This window comes from Athene noctua, chromosome 6 (assembly GCF_965140245.1).
Source record: "Athene noctua chromosome 6, bAthNoc1.hap1.1, whole genome shotgun sequence".
Lineage (NCBI taxonomy): Eukaryota > Metazoa > Chordata > Aves > Strigiformes > Strigidae > Athene > Athene noctua.
Genome location: NC_134042.1, coordinates 16568460 through 16592805, shown reverse-complemented (window position 1 = coordinate 16592805; position 24346 = coordinate 16568460). Strand labels below are relative to the sequence as shown.

Sequence of the window (24346 nt, the reverse complement as noted above, 5' to 3'; positions counted from 1 at the left end):
ATAAAAATTATCTCATTTATAGAAGCACTTCCATATGAAGAACAAATAAAGAGACTGAGACAGAAATGTCCATGAGTGGCACATTTGTTTGCATTTCAGCAACATTCTTCCTTATTTCTACTGCACTTTTAAAATTAACTCTCATGCTTAATTTATGCAAATTGTAAGACAGCCTGAAAGCAGGCGCTGGAGATAGTTCTTATCAGACCTCAGTCAGACACTCAAATCTATCCAAAGATAGGTTACTGATGAAAATTTTTCTACGAGTAGGTCAGTGAAAAATTTAGTATTTCCCTACAAAAACATCATTATAATAAAAGAAGCCTAAAGGGGTGTAGTCTGTTTATTCTGTTAGCCTGCAATTATTTCCTGAGCAAAACAGTATTCTTTTGTCAGTATTGTAAATGAGGATGGCCAGATGTTAACTTGTTGGTTATGACCTTCAATTGAGTATATTTAAATGAAGTGGTAGCCTGCTCTTCTCTGCGTCAGTTTTATCATTATTATTGCGGCTTTTTTTCTAAAGGTTAACAAAGACGTGAAACTTTAATTTTACAAAATCCAAAGAATGGGATAGAAAAGGAACTGTCTGACAAAAACTGATTTTGTCTGTACAGTTGTTTTTTGTGTAGAGAGCTGTATACTGCTCATTACAAGCTTATTACAGTGAAATATATTTGCTGTAGCCAATGCTCTTATGTGGTTTTCTTGGAGATATTTTGAAATTTGGGTGACAGACAAAAAATACTTAAGAGTTTCTAACTAAAAATATCTCTCCTTTTGGAGTTAGAAGTGAAAGATGAAACAGCAGCTCTAGAGACTTAATGGACTACTACATTTCTTAGAGTTGATCGGTACAGATGGTTACAGATCCAAACCCAAAAGCTCTAAGTGGACAAATTATCAAATACTGTGCTTAGATTCATGGATGCAAATGTAAAAGCTCTTGCAATATTGCTGCTATAGAATTGTTGATTCCTGGTAGACCTGATCTTTAACCACAATTTATAACTTTTAGCAGAAGAAAAAAAAATCTTTGATCTCTTTTTAATGTCTTCAAGTATCACAGATATTACCAGTGCTGGAGAGAGAACTCTTATAATATGGAAAAGATTTGCTTTTAGTAACTGCAAGAAGAAAGCAAGGGCTTCTCCTTCGTAGAGTCAGAAGTGATGGATATTAGAATGAAAAGGAAGTTCTGGATGAGTGTGTGGTCTGCACTGGGGCAGGTGGGAGAGAGAGGGATGGTGCCAGGTTCTTTCTGGATCTCAGTAAGGAAGGCCTGACAGCAAATAGCTTAATAAAAGTTTTGCCCTAAATAAGGCAGAATAAGAGGAATATAGATAGCAAATAAATCTTAATCTCTTCAGATGCTGGGAACTGTGTGTTCGTGTAGCATCGGATCAAATCCTGGATGGATTTCTCCACTCATGAGAAATTCTTGCTACACTTTTAGGTAGAGGAAAGGCCATGCAGGTGGTATAATCACCAGCACTTAGTGGGAGCTGCCCAAGGCTCCACTGTTACAGTGAGGTAGCTGAGTCTGTCCTTTGGCCAAGGGGTTTGTGCAGCATGACACAGGCCTGAAGGCCATGCTGGATGTGGAGCACAGCACAGCCCGCTCTGGGAACTGCAGGGGAGCTGTTATGTGGATCACTAACTGCTTGATGTACAATGATCGCTACAATATTAGAAACATAAATACAACATTGTGCAGTTGTTAATTTCCAGAGGGTATTGCCCAGTTCTTACTCACAGATAAAATTTATTGCATACTCTCCTTCATCCACTAATTCCACCTACTCTCTCTTACGGAAAATACTGTCTGAATGACTCTGCTGCCTGTGTAGTCTCTTCATCGCTCTCCAGCACTAAAGTGGCAATTGTCTCTACAAGGGAAAGCAGTAGTCCAGAGATAACATATACTGCATGCATCAAAATCCTCGAAGTAGAATGTGTGGGAGATGATACAACTCTCTGAAAGGGGCAATATGGTATTTTTAATTGTTGAGATGATGCCTTTATTCTAAACTGGATTGAACAGATGACTATAATGTGATTTTAACATGTCCAGAAAGGTAAGTTTTGCAATTAAAAAAACCCAAAAATCACTTATATATTTTCATGTAACAGACCATATGTTAGAATAATAGCGTATAATAAAGCAGGTGATGCACAGTTGAAAAGACTCATTATTTCTTATGGAACTTTTTTTTTTGAAGCATATAACTAACTTGGCATTCTCATAAAGGTTACCGTGTATGTCTTCTTACATCTTCAAAATAATGAACAAGTACTTCCTAGTCCAGAGGGCTTTCTATGGTTTCACAGCTCTAGAAATGACTCATGTTTTAGCAAGGAGGGTTCTGTGCCTGTGAAGCAGCAGACATTTTGTATGTATAACCTCCACTGTATGTCTGAGCGCATCAGTAACAATTGGAATGCACTTTTTTCACTAGAACCTGTTGTAGCTACAATTTCACTCCTTAAACATTTCCGTAATTACTGACTCTCCCTGCTTATCCTTTTGTAAAACTATTCCCAAAAAAAGTGTGTATATATTCTCTCTTAATTCTTTTTCAAGGGAAACAGTAGGAGGGATGCATGAAATACACATTTCACAGAATCACAGAATCGTCTAGGTTGGAAAAGACCTTGAAGATCATCCAGTCCAACCGTTAACATTGACAGTTCCCAACTCCACCATATCCCTCAGCGCTGTGTCGACCCGACTCTTAAACACCTCCAGGGATGGGGACTCCACCACCTCCCTGGGCAGCCCATTCCAACGCCTAACAACCCGTTCTGTAAAGAAATGCTTCCTGATATCCAGTCTAAACCTTCCCTGGCGCAATTTGAGGCCGTTCCCTCTTGTCCTATCGCTTGTTACTTGATTAAAGAGACTCATCCCCAGTTCTCTGCACCCTCCTTTCAGGGAGCTGTAGAGGGCGATGAGGTCTCCCCTCAGCCTCCTCTTCTCCAGACTAAACCCCCCCAGTTCCCTCAGCCGCTCCCCGTACGACCTGTGCTCCAGACCCTGCACCAGCTCCGTTGCCCTTCTCTGGACACGCTCGAGTCATTCAATGTCCTTTTTGGAGTGAGGGGCCCAAAACTGAACACAGGAATCGAGGTGCGGCCTCCCCAGTGCCGAGTACAGGGGTGAGATCCCTTCCCTGTCCCTGCTGGCCACGCTATTGCTGACACAAGCCAGGATGCCATTGGCCTTCTTGGCCACCTGGGCACACTGCTGGCTCCTGTTCAGCTGGCTGTCAATCAACCCCCCCAGGTCCCTCTCTGACTGGCAGCTCTCCAGCCACTCCTCCCCAAGCCTGTAGCGCTGCTGGGGGTTGATGAAAAAAAATTGCACCAATACACTGACAAACACAGCCTTCAAATTTATGAAAGTATAACAAACAATTTCTATATGTTAATTGACATTTAAACTAATGTTGTTTTCTAGAGAGTTATGAAGGTTTGATATAAACCAGATAAAGTATGTGAAAGCAATTTTAAAATAAATTCAAAAAATATTTTCTGAAGTACTTATCTCAAAAGGGTTACTTATGGTGAGAATTGTCTGCTAAGATTAGCACAATAGGAATCATTTGAGATTTAGAACTTAAATTCTAAGAAAGCCTTTTAGTGAAGAAGACACTATGATTTGGTTTGTCTTGTGCTACATAATTAAAGTTTATAAATCATTATTTCCTCTTGAAGCAGACACTTTAAGGGCTTCACTTGTTGATGACTATTCCCTCAGTGCTGCAGCTTTTGGTTCTGGCACAGATCTTGATTTTGCAACTGAAGCATATGGTACAAATATATCCATTGCCAGAACAATTAAGTCATAATTCATTCAAGATTAAGTGTTAAGAGTACCTATATAGATGACATGCTTAATGTAAGTGTTTCTTACTCTGGAATTAGTAGTGCTTGAAAACTCTGTCACCGAACCAATAGTTGCGAATAGAACCAGTGTGTTGGAAATCATGGGACTGGAAAGCATTTCTGAATATACCAAGAGTTTCTCTGCAACAGTCAAGAGGCTCAAGAGGCTCAACATGATTCACTGCAAGCATTTTTAAGGACTGCTTTTCCTTTAGCAGAAAGCATTCTATACTTCTCCCATTCTGATAGTACTGATTAGTATTTCTTCTATGATTCTTAAATTTTAGCAAGTGAAGTTTGGCATAAGTCTTTACAAAAACAAGAGATAAGTGATTCTGCTTAGACTCATCCTTTCCAGCTCTTGTCGTGTATTGCTTTGAACTTTGTTCATGTCCTAGTTAGCCTCTATGGCTTTTTGAGCCTTAACATTTTTAGACTAGATTGAGCTACATCACTTCTATGAAGCAGTTGATATATTAAGCTTCTGTTTGCTCCATTTGCAGCAACTTTGTATTAGACAGACTTCTTACAAAGTTGTCTTCACCTCAGTCAGTTCAGAAGGATATACATTTTTTATTTTATATATATATAATTCTTGTCATATAACAAAGTTTTAGCATATCTTTCTGTATAGCACAAAATAATATCCAAGAACTCAGGACCTTTGAAACCATGGGGATTACAATACAAAGAATTCTGCAAAAATGCTGTAGGTTGTTTGACATTCTGCATATTATTTTGCCTGAGAGATTTCCAATACCCATAAAGGCATGTTTGAACAACCTTTAGTATCCTGGCAGATTTTAGCTTCATTTATACCAGCTGCAGAAACAGTTGGAAGGTGATTTTGAAATCTCTTTAGGATTTTGAATGCTTTTATTACCACCTGACTCCAAGTAATTTTGTTGTTAGTATGTATCAAGAAAAAAAGAACATCTTTTTAAAATGTTCCAAAAGAGAAATGACCAGAAACTTTGAGCTCTTAGGGAAAGAAGTCTTTCTAATGTGAGTTGTTCTGCATCAGTTTTCTCTCAAGTATAATAATCAGTTGAAATCTTTGATTGTAGTGGGATCAGCTAAATGATAAGACACTGCAAGTTGCAATGGAAGCAGAAGATAGCTCATCAAATTCTATGGTAGCAGCTTTCACCCAGTGTTGTGTAATAGCTATAATCCTTTGGCCTCTAAGAGACATTCTGCATAGTCTGAATCCTGAAAAGGTCTTCCCTTTGAAGAGAATGGCCTTTTTAGTTCAGTAATGTATTGTCTTATAAGTGCCAAAAGGTTCCTTCTCTACTTTTTAGTCTATGGATGCTTATACTCCAGAGTTCAGGAGTAAACAATAACCTGATAAGCAAGGCAGCCTATTACTAGTTCATTCTATTATTCTTCTACTGTGGTCTATCTCTGTAAGAAAAAAGCAAGGGCTCATAGAGAAAAGACTTTTTTTTCTGTAATGATCACAGTTATTTATTTTTCATTCCCTTCAACAGCTGTCCATGTGTTGTTTGCGTTAAGAACCGTCAATGAATCTCAATTGATTTTTATTCCTTCCTTATCCCTTTTGAAATTCATTTGCAGGGTCTCTAAGATTACACCTACTCAATAGATAATGGAGAAGTACAGAGATGGTCTAATCAGTTCCAGAATACTCCAATCTTATTTCATTTTTTGCATGTACTTTTCTCTTTGTTGTTTGTGTATCCCTATCACATGAATATATCAGAGCAGGATGTCCATACCTTCCTTATATTTGGAGAAATGGATGAAGAGTCTGTCTTTCTGTTTTTTATTGTCTTCTGAAAGCTAATCTGGCATTGATTCTTAGACCTTGAAGGTCATCTATCATCTAGAAATAGTAGTCTGTAATTTGTTCCCTACTTGTCTGGGATAGTAATTTTTCCTGGAGAAAAATAAATATCTTTGTATACGCACATGTAGTGACTTGATTTGTACAAGAATCCTTTCTCTGTCAACTCACACATAACATTCACGGTTCTCTACAAATACTTTTTTACTGGCAGAAGGAATTTTTTGGTAGGAGGTCGAGCACAGATAATGCCCATCTAATTTATATTCAGGAAAGAGATTTTATTGTTGACTTGGTAAGCTTCACCAGGGCAAAAGAACACTTCTCAGAAACAATCTGAACAACACAACAGGACAATCATAGATCACAATAGTCGTTAGTTGTTAGGCATGCATGTTTGCACTGGTCGGCTGGAAATGTCTTTTAATTTATGCATTATAATTAGGTGTTAGAGAATGAATACAGCTGATAGTAATCTTAAAATCTCTCAACTGGTAGGGGGATCCACTACAAATATGTAGGGATGTCAGTAAGGATGACTTCTTTATTGCAAAAGAGGGACATCTAGTAAATGTTGCTAGGCAAAATTGGAGTGCTGTTCTGTATCCATAGGCTGAAGATCAGAACAATGATTTTTGGGTGAATAGCACCATCGTAGTGCACTGCATGAGGGAGCAGGGAGGTGCTGGATCCATCCATTATGTAATGACTCCATCTATGGAATTGTGCTTGCCATAGAATAATTGTTACAATCCATTATCTTCAGGATCTTCAAAATATGCTGCCACATCTTAACAGATACTTCTGTGAATATCTAAATAAGCAATTGTATTGGCAGTATTATTCACCAAAGATTAATGTGTGGTTGATAACATCAAGAAATGCAAAGATTTCTTCTCTAGAGGGGAAGAGCATCTGAGTTGGTAGGGAGATGCCTTTTTAATTCCATGCATTTCAGATCTGTTCTTATCTACCAGTACCCTTATTCTGTTGTGGTTAAGAAAAAGCAGTGTCTGAGTCACCACAATCTCTTCATTCTGACTTGAACAGTATTGGTACTTGGAATTCAGGAGCTTGCAGGTGTCTGTTCTAGTCATTCTGCCTTCTTACCCCACATTGATCATTCAGACCAATAGACACGTGCATAGTTCAGACCTTGGTTTTCATGTAGTGAAGTGTAATAACATATTTGACTATTTAAACATATAAAACATTTTGATTCAGGGTAGGAAATGATCCATAACCTTTACATGTGCTACAAAAAGCTTTCACTTCAGGAGGAATCCATCTTCTGTGAGCACTTTGTTTCTCAGTATTCTAGAATATTGGAGTTATTGGAAACTCAGGAGCCTAGTATACAGCCAGCAGTTATTTCAGCACTTCATCCACCAGTTTGGTAGCATGTACATTCTCTTAATACTACAGTGATTATGAGACTTCCATTTTACATAGAAGTGTTAACTCAGAATATTACTGTGATTCTTCACAGTCTTAGTTGTTTGACATAACAGTGTTCTTTGTTGCATACAGGAGATGGTGAGCTCTGATGTAAGTGGCTTTGACTCTATTTACAGTTCTTTGTAAGACAGAAGTGATGCTTTAGACCAAATCTCTAAATTTATTCCAAAAGTTCAGATTTGCATTTAAACAGTTTATTCATCTGCTCTTCCAGTGGTCATTTGTCAAAAAGTAACACGTTTACTGATCTTTAAGAGTATGTTCTGTAGACAGTCATCTATCAGGAATGACAAAATAATCTTGAACTTGACAGAGAATAACTGAGATTCCATCCAGGCCCATTTTAGTATATTTTTTAGAATTTGATGAACTAGACTATCCCAAGGAAATTTCTGTGAGGATACAAGTGACTTTTGCTGTTTTCTTCGAGGGTATTCTTTAGAGGACCCTAATAAGTCTGTTCCTTGCAATACTGCATGTGCTTTTGCTAAAAAGTACTCATTGTTTTGGCGTCTCATTCAGCTGCCTGGCTTAATAAAACCATACAGCAGTTTTGCTTGGCTTAGGCTTTCAAAATGCTTCCTCCCCTTTTATGGTATATTGATTGTAAGTTACCAGAATTGGCACACATATAGAGAAATAGTAAAGACAAACTTGTTATTTTTGGGGTAATCTCACCTTGTTCTGACAGCGGGTGTATTCATATGCTGCTATGTTAAATTTCTTTTGTAGTATCTATAGTAATTTTATTTTAGCTCTTCCCTGACTCTTCTTCAGTCTGTGGCAATCTCAGGACCTGCATGCCAAAACATTGATCAGTCTCTAGGGTAGTCAGTTCTTGCTCCTCTCCAGAGTGATGATAGCCAGTAGCATGAAAGTATCATCTACACATGCATACTCTATGAAAAAACAGTATTTTCTGTATGATGTGCGTGTGGCTGCTTTGATCCCAGCTCTTTTAGTTGTTAGTTACCTGCAGTTCCTTTGATTCCTTTCTGTACTGTGGTGAGGGTACCAGGTTGCTCTCTCTGGTTGAGTACTCTCATGTTCTCACACCTCACAACTCATAGCTTCCTAACAGCTGATCGGCATGCATTGAATTGTTTATGACTGAATAGCCTTGGAAAACCACTGCTTTATAGTGGTTTCTTCCCCCCTTTTGAGCTCTTAAATTCTTACTCCTTCTGGTTGTATCTATCTAAGTGGTACACCTGATGACAGTTTACTCAGCTGACCACTGAAGTATCCAGGTCCTTATGGCTGCCATTCCACATACTACCTTTATAAGGGCAGAGTATCTTGTCTTCAGTCATCCAAAATTCCTTCTTGAGGTGATGCCACAGTTCCAGAGTAGCTAGGCAATTATTCCTCCAGTACTCATTTCCAGATCCTATGCTTCTTTGATTGAATTCTATACTTCACATTCTTGATTTCATAAGGACTTCATAATTTCTGTTCACAGATCCAAGTCTTTTAGTTTGTTTCTTTGCTTGTTGCACTGTGAGAGCATCCAGAAGTTTAGCAGACTACGCAATTGTTCAGATTACTTTCTGGCTCTGTGTGGACTTGAGGAACTTCCCGCGCCCCCCCCCCCCCCCATGGCCAAAGCAAATCCTATTAGATTTCTGGGCAGACTTAGTATCTGTATTGAATGCTATTTGGACACTTGCCATAAGGCCACCTGGAGTTCTGTCTTAGCTTTCACCTGGCATTATGTTAGTCTAATAGTATCCAGGGCTGTTTCAGCCTTCAGTGGAGCGATGCTGCAGTTGTTTGTGGGACTCCTCAGGCCTTCTCCTGGGTTCTAAAAGGCAAAGGTAACTGTTCAGTGAGTTGCTGTGGTAATGTACATGCAGACTCAAAGAAGAAAGGTTACTGATCAGTAACTGGTGTTCTTTGAGACATATAGTCTGCATGTACATTAGTCTCCTACCTGCCTTTCCCCTCTTTCTGAATCTCTTTCAGGTTTGATTGTGCATTTAAGAGGAGCTGAAGTGGTGGCGGATGGGCTCTGCCCTCTATGTCATGCCTCAAGCAGGAAGAGGGGAGCAACTAGAGCGCCCCTCCCGGGACACTCCGGGGCAGGCCACCGGCCCACCCACTCTTAGACTATATGTATGGACTAAGTATCTCAAAGTACAGCAGCCGTTCGTTGGTAGGTAAATTTTCTTTACTGTATTTTCACAGGTAAAGCTGTAGATTTTATTTTTAAAACAATTCAATTCATTGACTCAGTGGATGATATGCATGAACAATACAGATGTGGGGGATTTTACACCACAAACTGCATTACACTGAATAGCTCCTGTCTCTCTAATGATTTCATCTCTTGTTTTCCCCCCCAACCTTTTTTAGATACTTGAATATTTTCACTCTGTTCAATTTGTCATTTCCATTGAGAGCTACACCAAAACCTGAAATGACTTAAATTGTAATATTATTTTAAAAGTAAAAGAAAATTATGTCTTACAGAATTGTAGCTAAATGTGTGAAGTAACATTTAAGGTTTTATTTCCTGTTAGAAAATGAATCTAGAAACTGAACTGGGTTCTGTAAGAATCAATTATATTTTTACAATTATATTTTTCAAAACTTCATAGTTACAGAAAAGGAAACATTTGAGTTTAAACATTTTTTTTCCACAGCTGGGTTCCTCATGTGTTTTTTTAATCACAGAAGCCTTTTAGTTATTTTTTTTAATCCACTGCACTTCCTGCTTATTAAACAAAACAAGTAGGCACAGGGTATAACCTGGCTTAAACTGGAGATGTAGTTGTCTCTGCATGCAAATATGTACGTGCAAATTCTGCGAGTGGTTATTTTTAAGTAAAATTTCTAAGAAGTGCAGGTTATGTGAGTTGAGTGCTATTACAGAAATGATTCTTACATGTTTGTACTTGGAGTTCTTTAAGGCCTATCGTCTCTGCTTATATGACAGACATGCTTTTACCAGTTTCTTAGAGTTGAAGTGATTAGGATTGTCTTGACAGCTCAGATAAATTTACAGTTGTTTTTCTGTGACTTTGCCATTTCTAAGTTTTCTATAAGATTAAGATATAGTTTATATAAGCTTAGTTACAGCCAGCAAAATTTGGTGAAACTTCGGATCAGTGGTACCTGAGCTACATGTGCCGTAGATGTGGGTACACATAGATGAAATATTGTGAAGAACTCTAGTTTCAGAAAGTTACTGATTTGTGGGTAAAATCAGTAAAAAAAAGCTGCCTTTTCATTCTGAGAAGAAAATCTAAAATAAACTGTCTTTTAAACAACCTTAGATGAACATTAATTTATGCAAAGGGGAAGAAAATGTGGAAAAAGCCATCTTGTTCTGCACAATTAATCTGAAGTTTATGACTCCAAACCCGAGCATTTATATGTTGTGATAACAGGTCTTTGAAATGCTGCTTTAATTTAAAAAAAAAAAAAAAAAAAGAGAGAGAGAGAAAAAAATTTCTGTTTATATGTTATTAGTGAGCAACTTTGGATTAATTTAGTTGATTTTATGATTTTTTTTCTTTTCATTCCAATTGCTGTTTTAGCTTGTGTTGTTGTAGGAACAATCAGAGGAATATATATTAGATGTCAAGATTCTCACTGTGAAAAGTAATACTGTCAAGGAGGCATTATGTTTAATTTTTTATCAGTTTCAAATAAATTCTTAAGACAAACAGAATTTTTATAGCTACTGTAACATTTTAGTAAGTAAACATTATAGAGAGGTCTTCTACACATGACAGAAATGAGACACATTGAACTTTGCTTTTGCTAGTACATTTTTATTATATTAAGATGAGCATGTGTTGCATATATGTGCATACACATGTATATATCTGCCAAATTCAGAGTAGACAGGAAAGTTGTTTCAAGAAACAGATCTGTTTGGAGACCAACTAATTCTTAGTCTTCTTACAGCTCTAGTTCCTTCCATTCCTCCAGGCATCTGAGAAAGACTGTTATGCTGCAGTGACCAGTCCCTTCCAGTGATTTCAAGACCTTAGCATGCATTCTAGGACGATTCCAGTAGTACCAACAGCAGATGGGAACAGATTTTTATATGAAAGGAGAAAGGGCTTGTGCCTTGCTGTACATACAGATTCATGGTTTGCATCTGTTCTAGACCTCCTTGTAGATTTTAATTCAATTTGTTAAATCATACAATAATATCACAGTTTTTCTTATTCATACTAAGACTAATATGTCAAAGTAGTTAGCTTGAATTAAATATCCCTCCTTTGTTTTTCTGAGACAAAATCAGCACGAGACATTTAAAACTGCACTTTTATTTTGTGGAGTCAGTCTTGTATGTGGCCTATACTGTCTTTATGCTTCTCCAGTGTAATAGTTATAAATCTTTTTGCCAGTCTCAGCCCTGAAAAAAGCAGACTGCTTCAGTGTTGGCACTCCCAGTCCTGGTGATTTGACTGGCAAACACTTCAGTGTTTGCACATCTCTCTGCTTGACTTCCCCTACTCATTTGCATAGATGAACTCTTTTCCTCCTGTTTTAGGGATAATTATAATGAATAGTAGCTTTTAGAAGACATAAAGTACTTTTCTATAAAAGGTTACAGTACAAGCTGCATAGGTATGTTGAACCTTGAAATATTTGATAGCTGCAGTTTATTTCAAATGGAAAATGCCTATAATTAAATTTCCATTTAAAAAGTCATTTATAGAGTACGTTTTTATTACTTTCTTCCTTTAGTTTTGCATTTCAGTAAAATAGTTGAATTTTTATGGCTTCTTTTATTACATTAGCTTAGTATTTAGAAAAACAACAATGCAAAATGACTGTGATGCTGAAAACTGCAAATATATCTGTAGAATCTTCAAAAGACTACTATGTTCAGTAAATCTCAAAAGATGAAAAGGTCTGTTTATACACATTGAGATACATACATGTGTTTCTTCCAAGTCAGTCTCTTGACTACAGTGATTGCACTCTGAACATAATTCTAACATTTCTCTTACTTTCTGCCTTTTGGTGGTGGGAGAAGGGAAAAGGGGATGGAGGTAATAGAAAATGTTGACCATGTTGACCGTATTTTGATGGTGGTTTAGTATATAATTTTCTGATTTATTTGCAAATATAGATAGGATTTATTTGCAAATATAGAAGTTATATAGTTTTACACCCTCATAGTTCTGAGAAGATCTGTGCTGGAGAACACAGACTTCTGCATTTCAAAGCACTATCAGTATTTTTTGCCAGAAGCCCCAATGCTCCTTTCAGTCATATAAAGTTGGTTTGAGAACTTCTGGTTAGTATACATGTCTGTACAACAGCTTATACAAACTTACTTCTGTTTCAAAGTCCAATGTAAATCAATGTATACTGTTTCATAATTAAATTTCATATTTAACATTGATAATTTTTCAGCAATTTCAATGACATTTTAACATTTTAAATGGTCTTTCATATGTGATTAGTGGTGCATATAAGGTGAAATAGCTTCAAGTTTGCACTGTGCTAGAAAAATCTAGCATCTGCCAAAATACTGAACATCTTTGTTAACTACAGAATTGCTTAAACAGTTTCAATACTGAATATAGAATGGAAGAATTCTGTATGGATTCTTCATGAAAACTTGTCTGTTTGGGGTTTTTTTTGCATTTCCCTGTTCTTTCCTAATGCATGTTTTAAATGGTAACAGTGTACATCATATTCCAATGGTTAAGGTGTATGAAAATTATGCATATGCATTGACAATTATTCTTACAATCCTTGTATTATGGAGTAAATGATGTATTGATAAGAAAAAAGGTATACATGTTAATCCCAGGAATAAGCGCCATAACACTGATTTAAAGGACTGTATGCTGATAATTTCAGAAGCATAAACACATGGGACTGCTACCACACTGTAGCAAAGTGAGGGCAAAAAACCAAGAAATAGCATAAGACTGTAGCATCATAGGAAAGGAACAGTCCTCAAGACCTCAGCTCTTCTGTGCAGGCATTTAGTATGATCCACAGTGACCATTGGTGTGTGCTTTGTAGTACTACTGCTCCAGTTAAGGGCATTATTCATAGTCTCAATATCTATGTGGAGGAGCAGCGTACAGTAGCAGCAAGAGGACTGGAGGAGTCTTGCAACCTTTCTCAAGTTTAAATTCCTGGCTAACAGCATGCTTTATAATACTGTGTCAATTAATGGATTCCTCTGTCACTCTGAAAAGGAAATAATTAATTAGACATATAGAACTGCTCTACTCCGTGATTTAAGTGAAGCAGCAATCAAGCACAGAAACTCAGAGTGCCCATGATTGTAGTAAGGCTTTATGGCAAGAGACAGCAAGAAATTTACCAAGTAACCCGCAACCCTCAGTTATCTCCAAAGATCAGAAAACTGTTCCTTTCCTTCCTAAAAGGAATCCATATTTGTTTCTCTTGTTCGGGTACTTGCAGAGATTAGAGGATGGCACGTTAATGGAGTTACAAAATACCCCACTTTGCTAACCATTACTATTGTGCATTCTGTGAGCAGGTTTCTTGCGTATTATGGTGGGGGGAGAGGGCATTATCCTACAGAAGTTATTAGTAAGAAACAGTTACTAGAAATATTAGAAGATAGTTACCGATAAATAGCTGCTGGAAAACCCTACCAAATTAAATTATGATGTATTTCCTCTCTCTTCAATCATTCAGATCAAGGCTGGGTGGTTTAGGGTAGAGATGCTTGAGTCCTAGAGTGTGTTTTAAATACAGGAGGAGCTGATCAAAATTCCATGACTTACCCATTGCAATTTAGCGTGATGGTAGTTCTGCATCTTGGACACTGAGATTCGTAAGTTACCGCCACAGAAGAAAGTATGTCAGTAGGTGTTACAGCTGTTCACTGACTGAAATGTCAGGTACCACTAGCTTGGGTGTGGTGCCACAAGAATACATCTGTACAGCTTTTGAACTTAGTGTTCCTTAATATGAGAGTGCCTGTACGAATTTGCAAGCATGTATCTGTGGTAAACATAGGGACTCTGCACTGTGCCACACACTGTAGGCATTCTTTCCATGACTTAATGATCTTTATTGGCCTTAAAATCAATGAGTTTACATGTGAAAGGCTAAGAACTCAGAGAAAGAATGAGGCAGGATTTTTCTGGACTGGTGAAAACAACAGTGGTCATGAGGAAATTTAAACAGATCATTAGAAAAGTTTTTGATGAGCCATTTTATAACTGAAATAATTTCAAGATTGGGCAGTGCATAGGAAGTCCAACAAATAGTTCCAAGTTGGGAGAGAGAAGGGGCTGACTGAAAAAAGAGCTATTTGGAGCAAGAGATGGAAATAAACTGTATGTTAGACACAAGGATTTCTTATTTAAATGAGAGAAATTGAAACATATTTTAAAAATACAGAGAAATATGTAGAGAGGAGAGGGCACCAGATCTAATCTAAAGCTTAAGGAGACATAATAGCCTGATAAAGCCCATTTTAGGATATCAGTTGTTAAAAATATTATGCTGTTTGTTGGGGCTTTTTTTCTGGAGGTCTCTACTTTTGTTCTGGCTTTTAAAAATTTGGTAGTAATTTTACAGTACTGTTTTCAGAGTTGGATACTGTACTTTGTATTACATAACCTGTTGATCTAGTCTCATTTTATCTTGAAGAGGAGAAAAGATGCACAATTTTCTCTGGTTGAAATGTTATCTAATAATTTTGCTTGTATAGCATCATTAAAGCTAAATATCAGGTCCCTAGCCTAGAGAAATTCTCATCTGAAGACACAGGAAATTCAGTTCTGTGCAAAACCAGTGGAGAATCTAGCTGGACTGCTGACAGGAGCAAGTGATTATGAGTAGCCTTTTGTCTTCAATTGATTGGGGTGGTGATTGATCGGACTGGTGATTCCTTTTTTAGATACTTAAAATGTCAATGAGAATGTTTTGTGGGATAGAGTTTTGTGGGCTATAGAGAAAGTAAATAAGCTGAATATCAGTTTCAGGTATTTTTTCATGGTTTCAAAAGATCTAAGGGGTACAATTTACACTTCTAAAATACAGTGAAACCCAAACATATTACTTCATGGTCAAAGGTCTTCGTACTGAAAGCTTACGTTTCTTGACTATAACTACAACTTGATAGAGAATTATATGTCTGCCTAAGTACACTCATGGAATAGCAGTAATAGGCATTTAGTTATTCCTCAGTTTATTTGAAGAGTTAGGACGTATACTTATATCTTTAGCTTTTTGTAGGCTGTTGCATGACATTTTTTTCTCTCAACTGGAATATTATTGAACTGTAGCAAAATGATAACAGAGGAAGAATTTTCTTTCTCTATAAAACTGGTTGGAGTTTGGCGGGTTTTATTTTATGTAAAGATAAATACTTAATTAAAAAAAAATCAAACAAAACCCAAAAAACCCCACCACAGAGTCTCTCTCCTGTTTTATACTGACAAATATTTCTTGATAATAATTTTTAAAATATATACAACATTACGCTCTAACTTTGCCAAACACCATTTTTACACTGAACTTCTCCCAAATGTTCTCTGAAATTTGTAGCTGTTCAAAGTTGACAAATACGTTTCTAGATGATAAAATAGATGCCACCTCTTGAAAATTATTTTTATGATGCATATCTATGTTATTGAAGCAAACTATTTTAAGACTTAAAATGCTTTTTACTACCATAATTCACATTTTTTCAAAATGTAAGTAAAAGTCAGACTCAATAGTTCATTTATGTATGGGTCTGAGACATTATGTGTGTTCTTTTCTTGAACTTATTTGGTTCATATAACCAGAAACTTCCCGTAATTTACAGCCTACCTAAGTAGAGCACCATTCTCCAAAGGGGTAGAGTAAAAAGGTGATTGTGATTTTAATAAAGGCAAGAGATACCGTAAAAGGGGAAGGAATGAGTAAAGAAAGGAGAAATAAAGACAGAGCTTTTGGCTTTGCCACTTCTTCAAGTAATCCTTTGATATGTTTGCATGGTGGGTCTCTCAGGCAGACACAAGTTAATTCTACCTCCAGCTTGGAAGAATATGGATATGAGCTTTCTCTTAATTGGAAGTTACATAGCAGTGCTAACCTGCAGAACATACACGTGAGGCTTAATCTAAATTGGTAGTATTCTTTAAAGCGTTCTGGTAAGTTTTATGACCACCAACAATATTTTAAGCTTTTTTAATCTGTATATAGCTCACATATAATTTTATGATAAATAATAAGCTTCTAGCCAACAGTCACCAAAACAGTTTGTTCCTCCCCAATATAATACTCCAGAAACATAAATGTGCCCTAAACTTTTTCAGAGAATGAGTTTTATTTGCTAGAATAAGGATACCTAAGTAATTGATCTGACTGGTTTCTGCATTTGGATAATTCACTGTGTAATACATGAGTGTACTTCATGTAATAGCTAATTTTGAGCTCCAAGCAGACATTCTGCTGCTGTGTTAGCCCATAGTAGAGTAAGAAGGGTAAGCGATATAATCATACTGAGACTAAATAAATTTTAACAGTTTGAAAACTAGCTTAAAATATCATTTTAAAAATTAATGCAAACCAACTTAAACACTTCTGTAGTATCATGAGTTCTCCAGTATTATAAGTAATTGAATTTCCGTGACATACTTATTAAGCTTTCTTAGTCCAGCCTTGGAATTGGTACACAGTCCTATTGAGATGTTGTAGGGAATCAAGAAAAGATTACTGTAGATAATCTTTTGTGTTGTCAGGTATATTACTGCATCTTTTAGTACATAAGCTTACAAATATGTGGTTGTTGCTTTTTTGTCAGGTTATTAAAAAGTGCAGCACAGAAATCAAAGTTATTGTAATAAGAATCAACCATGTAATCTGAATTGAATGCACATGCTCTATTAACTTGTGTCAAAGCATTATATTTATATTTCAAAATCAAAATAAATAGTGATATAAATGAGTAACTGTGAATTCTTGTTTTCCATTTCAGGTCAAGAGATGGAGAACAGAATTTCAGTTTCTATTTCCAAAAATATTATGATGGATACTTGAATTATTCTGTCATATTTTGGTTATAAATAATGGTTTGAAATCTTTGAATAAAAAGCCATGAGTGATTTTACAATTCCTTGTATTTATTGTGTATGTCTCGGTTTTTAAGACATTTCAAGTCTTCATGTGTTTTCTGAGATAACTGTATCCCACATACTACTTGTTATATCTGACAGGATTCATATTCTTTTTCAGGAGACGCTGATAGATTGGTGTGATGAAAAGGAACTTAATTTGATTTTGACAACTGGAGGAACTGGGTTTGCACCACGAGATGTCACTCCAGAGGTGAGATAGTCCTGGAATAAGAAAAATCTGCACTTTGGGGGAGGGGGGTGATTTTTTTTTTAACTTTCATTTGTAACTTTACTTTGCAGTATCTCTGGACAGGCCAAGTGATGCATAGCTTGGGAGCAGAAAAAGCAATAGGGAATATAGCAGCAAAGAATTACTCTAACATTGGGTTCTGACCCAAAACGATTTTTAGACTAAAATGCGGCTTAGTATAATGGATATCCAGTCTCCTCACAAAACAAAATTTTGAAAACTTTTTGGCCTAATTTTCCTTAGCATTGCAGTACAACACTGCTAAGCAAAAACTTGCGTGGCTTTTGTTGTGTCCTGCACAAGGAAAAGTGGAGTAAGAGAGATCCTTTAGTTCTCCCTTGCAGGCTACTGCATTATAGTTTAGAGTGCGAGAGGCAGAGAGTAGGGGGAAAAAATTCTGTGCAAAGCTGCTTTTGCTTTGCTTGACACGACATTATCAAAAAAAGCTAAACAGACACAGAACTGGAGGTAGGATTCTCTAGTAAATATTTCACAGGAAGTCTGGTTACTTTCCACTTATAAGGAGCTAAGGTAAGGAAAAAGAAAAACCAAACAAAAACCCAAAAGGAAACTTAACCTAATAACCTCATGGCCGTGAGCTGTCATATGAAATGACTCTATGATTGCTGTTGGAGTATTTTGGTATTCATGATTCCAAATTAGATTAATATGAACTTTTAAAATTTCATACTTATTTTGCTTTGCTTATGTTCACTAAAGGGCAGAATTAAGATTGAGTGCCTGAAGTGTTCATTTCCATAATTTAACATATTTAGATTTCTCTTAAGTGCTCATGTAAGTTTTCAATTGCTTAGACTTTCAAGTTAGTTGGTTTGAGTTCATTATAACATGCCTACAATGCTTTTTACTTACAAATGTGTTCTGTCAACCATGCAGTTTAATTTTTCTCTAATAGGAATCTAAAAGTATTTTAAAATTTATTGTCTAACATTTGTGTAACTAAACAAACACGTAAAGAAAATGCTCACATACATTACTTCTGATGTTTTTAGATGATATACTGGAAACCTTGAGTAACTAAAAACCTTGAGTAACTAAAACATAAGGGTCTGTGTATCAGAAAAAGGGAACAGTATAATATGACCACAGTGTGCTAGCTAGTGAAACTGAATTTGCAGATGATTCATTGTGCTATAACAACACAAACATGAAAAGTGTGTTCGTTGAATTGGTCTGTTACATGCAAACTTAATTAATGATTTTGAAGGTTGTATTCCCAGCACTGTGTATAAGGAGGGGTGAATTTCTGCTTCAGTTTTCCTGATTTATTACCTTTATGCAGGGTCGAGCCTAAGCAGTAGTGCCAGAGAAAGCATTGCAGCCAGTGCCAAAAATTAGCCACAGATTCTCAAGTAGCATTTGGGACAAGAAATAAACAAATGAGAACTCTGCACATAAATACCTAGTATTTTTCTTACATTGCTTCATTGCTGTTACTCAAACTAATTAAGACAGGTGGTGATGATTTATTTGATGAGTTTTGATATTAGTGAGCCATTAAAAAAATTATCTGAGTTGACGTGTCTTTAGACTATATAATAAAGACACATTGAAATAAAAATCATTAGTAACTTGTACTGAAGAAAAAAATACATTGTTTTTAAACATAATAGCTATGCAAGACTTCAGTTCGTTGTAACAGAATTAAGTGTTCTGACTGTCAAATTATTCCCATACTTAAAAAGAATTTATATGGGATAGTATTTACTCACTTGTCACTTATCTAAGTTGGATTAACTTGCAAGACTAAACTTAAATCACGGTGGAGAGATTGAATCCCAGTTTTTATTACCAAGTGGCAATGAAAAGGTTTGTTTTTATGGTAGGGTTTATTAGATTATTCATTCAAAAAAAATGTTTTTAAGGGAAGAAAATTAGTTTACCAGTATCTGTCATAACAAAAACATGAAAAAGCACAAGCTTTGGCCCCATATTTAATGTCTTTTGGGTCAATGAGAGAGCCAATTCAAAATGGAAGATGCATTATGTCAACATGAAATATGCAATAGCAAGCCTTCAGGAAAACTTGCATTGATGTAGGAAGTGGTTTTGATCTCTTCTGTGTATGGTGTTCGTCCAGCATGGTCTCCTCTCATTACTGAACTGATAATGAAATAATGTGATCATGACACTGTGCTATTAAGATGTCATCTTTAAGACACGATTTTAAAACTGGTAATAATTGAATTTGGTACATGGAAGACATTTTAGCATTTTTTCTGAAAGTAGGGAGAATAGTCCCTCAGGTCATATTTCAGCTGCAATGATTCAGTCCTGCTTCTCCTTAATCTTCCTGTACTTTCAATTAGAACACACGTTTTTCTGCTTTCTTTTCTGAGAATACATAATTGCTATCATACTGTACAAAATAAAATTAGTTCCTGCGAGTATTTACAGCTCAGAGAATTAATGTTAATTGAATTCCATAATTATTGATCAAGTTGAAATTAAGCATAGCATAATCTATTAAAAATAACTTCTTGAAATTTCCAAAATATATGAATAAGTTTCAAAAAATAATTCGGTTTCCTCATCCACTTTGCCTTTTCAACACTATATCAGAATCATAACAGGTTACTGCAGTTGTTTCACTGATGTGTGTTAACTTTTTTTCTTATAATGGTATAGATTATTTTAGGTGTATTTGCAATATCTGATTATACTTATCTATCTCTGGTCCCTAAATTTATAGCCTCAGTCTAGTCAGTGAGTGCGGAGAAGCTTTTAAATTAGTTACTGTTATTCACATTTTGAGGGGCAAAGATCAATTGAATTCTGCTGTGTGAATATCCTTTCTTGTCTATGCAACTAGAAGTGATGAAATGCATGTGGATATTTAAAAAAAAATCCCACAATGGATGGCTGAAGGAAACTATTGTAGATGTTATTAGTGAATGCTGTAATTCTTCATCTATTATGGCAGTTGGTGGTAGTTTGCATTTGGACTGAAGCCAAAGCGTACACTTAATTTTGTAGATACAACCCCATTTTTTTTTACAATCTTATAATTTATGGAGCTAGTTGTTCTGTCCATACTGAAAATGCTTATATAGTCAGCTTGTTGATTTAAAAAGTGTTTGTTGCTGGACAGAGATCAGGGCTTTACATATGGCCCAAGTTAAGTTCTTTAGGGAACTTGTTTTATATTTCCAGATGCAAACATTTTTTCCTTTGAACTACATTATTGGAGTGGTAGACAGTTACAGTTTTTACAGAATGTTAATGATAATATGCATTAATTTTTGAGAAAAAAAAATAATGTGGCACAATTTTTATCAATCACTAGGTATCCTGAGATAGAAATGTATTTTCTCTATTGCTGTTGGTCAATACAAAGGAGAAAGGAAAAAAAAAATAATCTCATGTACACAAATGGTCTGCACAGTTTTCTATTGTCTGTTTTCTCTACTTTTACATTTATTCTTTTGCAAAATTGTACATCCAAAAAATTCACTTGTCTGCCCTCTACCAGTCTTCTATCTGTTCTCTTATCCTTTGTCTCTAGTGTGGCTCACAAGTGTTTGCCCTGCTACAGGACTAACTTTATGTACCTAGATAATAGCAATAGAAATCAACTTATTGTGCCTCAACCGATGCTAGACATCCTTGAGCTGCGTCACTGTGTGTATTTGCAAATAGTTCAGCCACACTGCAGATAACTGTCAGCCCTGAAATGTTAAGATAAGACTTTAGAAGAAGCATAAAAGAGCTCCTTTCCATCATGTAAAACTAGACAGATGTTTCCCTACAGTCTTCCTCCTTTTCTGATGCTCTGGAAAAATTATGAATGCTCCTTTTGGTTCTTGATGATTATATTCTTCAATATTTATAGACTGTTTTTAAACATATTTAGACATGTACATGTTTTCATTTAATCTGGCAATATATGCATATTTGTTTATTCTTTCATCAAAGTTCTCTAGTCTGTGAAAGGAAATTGTTCTCTGGAACTCTCTCCTATTTGTCATCATTTTTGTGAAAAAAACATGCTCAAAATGAACAAAATACTCCAAAGCTAGCCACACAAAAGCCATGTTTAGAGAGAAGTCTCCGTTCTGCTGTGATACAAAGTCTTTGTATATTCAGTTCAAAATTGCACTAGCATTTTTATAATCATTACCAACTGCAATTTTTCTATCACCTGGCTTTTCCCAGTTCCCTAAGATATCTTTCACTATTGCTGTTTCTCCTTAAAATTTAGTGTAAATTTTTCTTCAAATTCCATTTTATTTCCACAGACTGTTTTAATGTTTGTATCCTTCCATTTCTCTGCCCCAAGTAGTGTTGGCAACCCTCCTAATCTCTAAAAATAAATAATACTCATGTGTTCTCTCTGTTTGCTTCCCCTTCAACTTTGTTAATGAAATGAAATGCTTGTGACACTGAACAGAGTATGTCATGTTACAGCCTATTCTTACAGCAACACGTGTTCCCCCCAGATTAACCCAAATCCACTGAGACATTTCAAATAACAATTTCCATCTAATAGACAATAATTTAAACTAGAAATAATATGTAGGGGTTTTTGTCCTCCCTGGCTCAAATAGTGCCTTTGCAGAGCACAGGGTTTCTAATATTGTCCATTGTGGATATGGGAGTACTTCTGTTCTTCAGCAGTATTCAGCTATTCTTAGTGCTGTACCTAAAACACCTTAGTGTTTGTCACTGGGACAGAAGAAACTAATTTTCTTTTTAGAAACTGTTACTGCAGGATGGCTTCATAGTGAGGTGGAATGAAGTCTTCATCTCACATTGGACATTAGTCATTTTATGGTAGGAATACTATGAAATCGTACGACCTCTAATTATGCAGGCTGTTGTTTCAGTTTTTCACCTTTCAGTATTCAAGGTATCCTCCAATTTAATAACCTTTGTCAGCATTTATTTTTGTAGTCTATTTTAAGACTGTAGTTTTCTGTATCTCTTAATGGAGGTCTTGCTCCCTGTAAGTTTGATTTCTGTGTAGAGCTATTGTATAATGAAGTATGCTGTGTTACGTATGATGTCTGATCCTGTAACTCGCCATCAGACCTTTTGAGAAATATTGTTCTCAGTATTTCTTAGAAAATAATGTTTCCAACCCAGCATGCTCCTAAAGGAAATATGAAACCTTGCCAGGTGCATCTAGGCAACAAATATTCTTAAAGGGAATAGACTGCTCTGTGAAAGATTCCTTCCAAATTCTGTGCTACTGTCAGGTGTTTATCAGCAACTCTATAAGGTACCATTTGCTTTTTGTTAGCCCTCCAGACAGTTCCTAGCTTACATGATTATGTCTTTATCCAGTCTACTTTAATTTTTCAGTAGAATTTATTATTTGAAATACTGTATTTGGTGTTATAAAAATTCAAATGTATTTGTGGCTTACTGATTTAATTAAAAACTATAATTAGATTTTAAATCGCATATTTGGAAGGCATGTTATTATAGCAGAATTGATGCATTTAATTGCAGAAGACTTTTCACTAAACAACTATTACCGGTTTCTTTGAGAAGCAGCAGTATACAGATTATTTGTACTACACAGTACACTGTCAGGTTACAGAAGTACCTGTGTCTTGGGAAATTCCAAACTGATTTAGCTGATTTATGAAGTACAAAAAAGTGCACTTTCTTTTCTCTTGTTTGAGTTTCTTAGGAAAACTTGGTAGCGTGCCAGCATCACTGAAGAGCTTGGTTGTGCTATCATCAACTGCAATCGCTGCATGGAAACACCTGCGAGCTGCCAGGACAGCTATAGTGAGAAATGCGAGGGGGAAGGAAGCCAGATCCCATTTCAGCTCCATTTCCTCAAATATCAGAGGTTACACAAAAAAAGAAAAGAAGCCCTTCACCCCACCCCAAACCCCCAACCAATAAATACATAAATAAATAAACAAACAAAAACAAAGGAAGGAGGAAATATATGCAGAGAACGCATTCTTGAAGAATGCTAATTTTGATAAATAAAGAGAACTTGGCAAATTCTTGATATACTGCTACATAAACAGCAGGTTTGAACATGTTTCCTTGTCTATGTATCCAGCTGAGATACTGGCTTGAAAGAGTGTATGTCTTTCAGCTTGTTTCTGTTCAGATTTCCTGACATAGATAAGCATGAAGATGGTGGGGAAGAAAGGAGTAGGAATACAGAGGATACTTCGTATATTAGATTGATGTGTCTAAAATGGGAAGCTGCATATTTTTCTGAAATTCCCTTTTTAAAAAGTTTCAAATGTCACAGTGGATATAGAAAAAGGTTAAAAGATTATGTGATAGCTAGGAGAGCTGCTTTCTGCAAGAGTTAACAACTCAGGCTGTTTAGTTTATCAGAAAGAACACTGGGAAATAACTTGGGTTTTACCTGTACTTTGTTTGGGAAATAATAATGTAAGGTACCAACAGCTTTCTTAGTCTACTAAAGAGAATTATAACAAAGCTGGTGATAGGAGGCTTGAGCCAGGAAAGCAATGAGAAAATCATCATAATGGAAGGTTTTTATGTGTTTGGGTTGGTTTATTTGTTTAACAATGAGAGATTAATCACACAAACAAGTTCTCTAAAGAAGAGCTGTGTTCTCCATTTTAGTCCTGTCAAATCAAAAGTGACTGACTGTGGGACAGATGTCTAATAAAACTCAAGTTATTTTGTACTTCTTACAAGAAGTCATGGATGAGGCTAATGGTTACTCTGTGAGGAAGGCCAAACTAGATTCTAGCCTTGTATTTTACATATGTTAAATGAGAAGCTCATTTGAATCAAATGGATCCTGAAATTAATAAATAATCAATCTTATTTCCTCATCCAAAAGGATTACATCAATTGCTTCTCTGTCTCTTTTTTGAAAAGGCAAAACTGTGATCATATTGA

The 24346-nt window shown here is 36.0% G+C and overlaps 1 protein-coding gene across 14 annotated transcripts in view; it reads left to right on the top strand.

Annotated features, from left to right (window-relative positions):
• GPHN (gephyrin) overlaps positions 1-24346 on the top strand; it is a 307551-nt gene that overhangs the window by 146174 nt on the left and 137031 nt on the right. For all 14 annotated transcript variants that reach the window (XR_012633868.1, XM_074909768.1, XM_074909767.1 and 11 more), the window contains one exon: positions 17345-17437. Coding sequence is in view for 12 of the 14 variants with exons in the window: in XM_074909768.1 (XP_074765869.1) it covers positions 17345-17437 (93 nt within the window). In the remaining 2 variants the exon portion in view is untranslated. The remainder of the gene's footprint in view (positions 1-17344; positions 17438-24346) is intronic.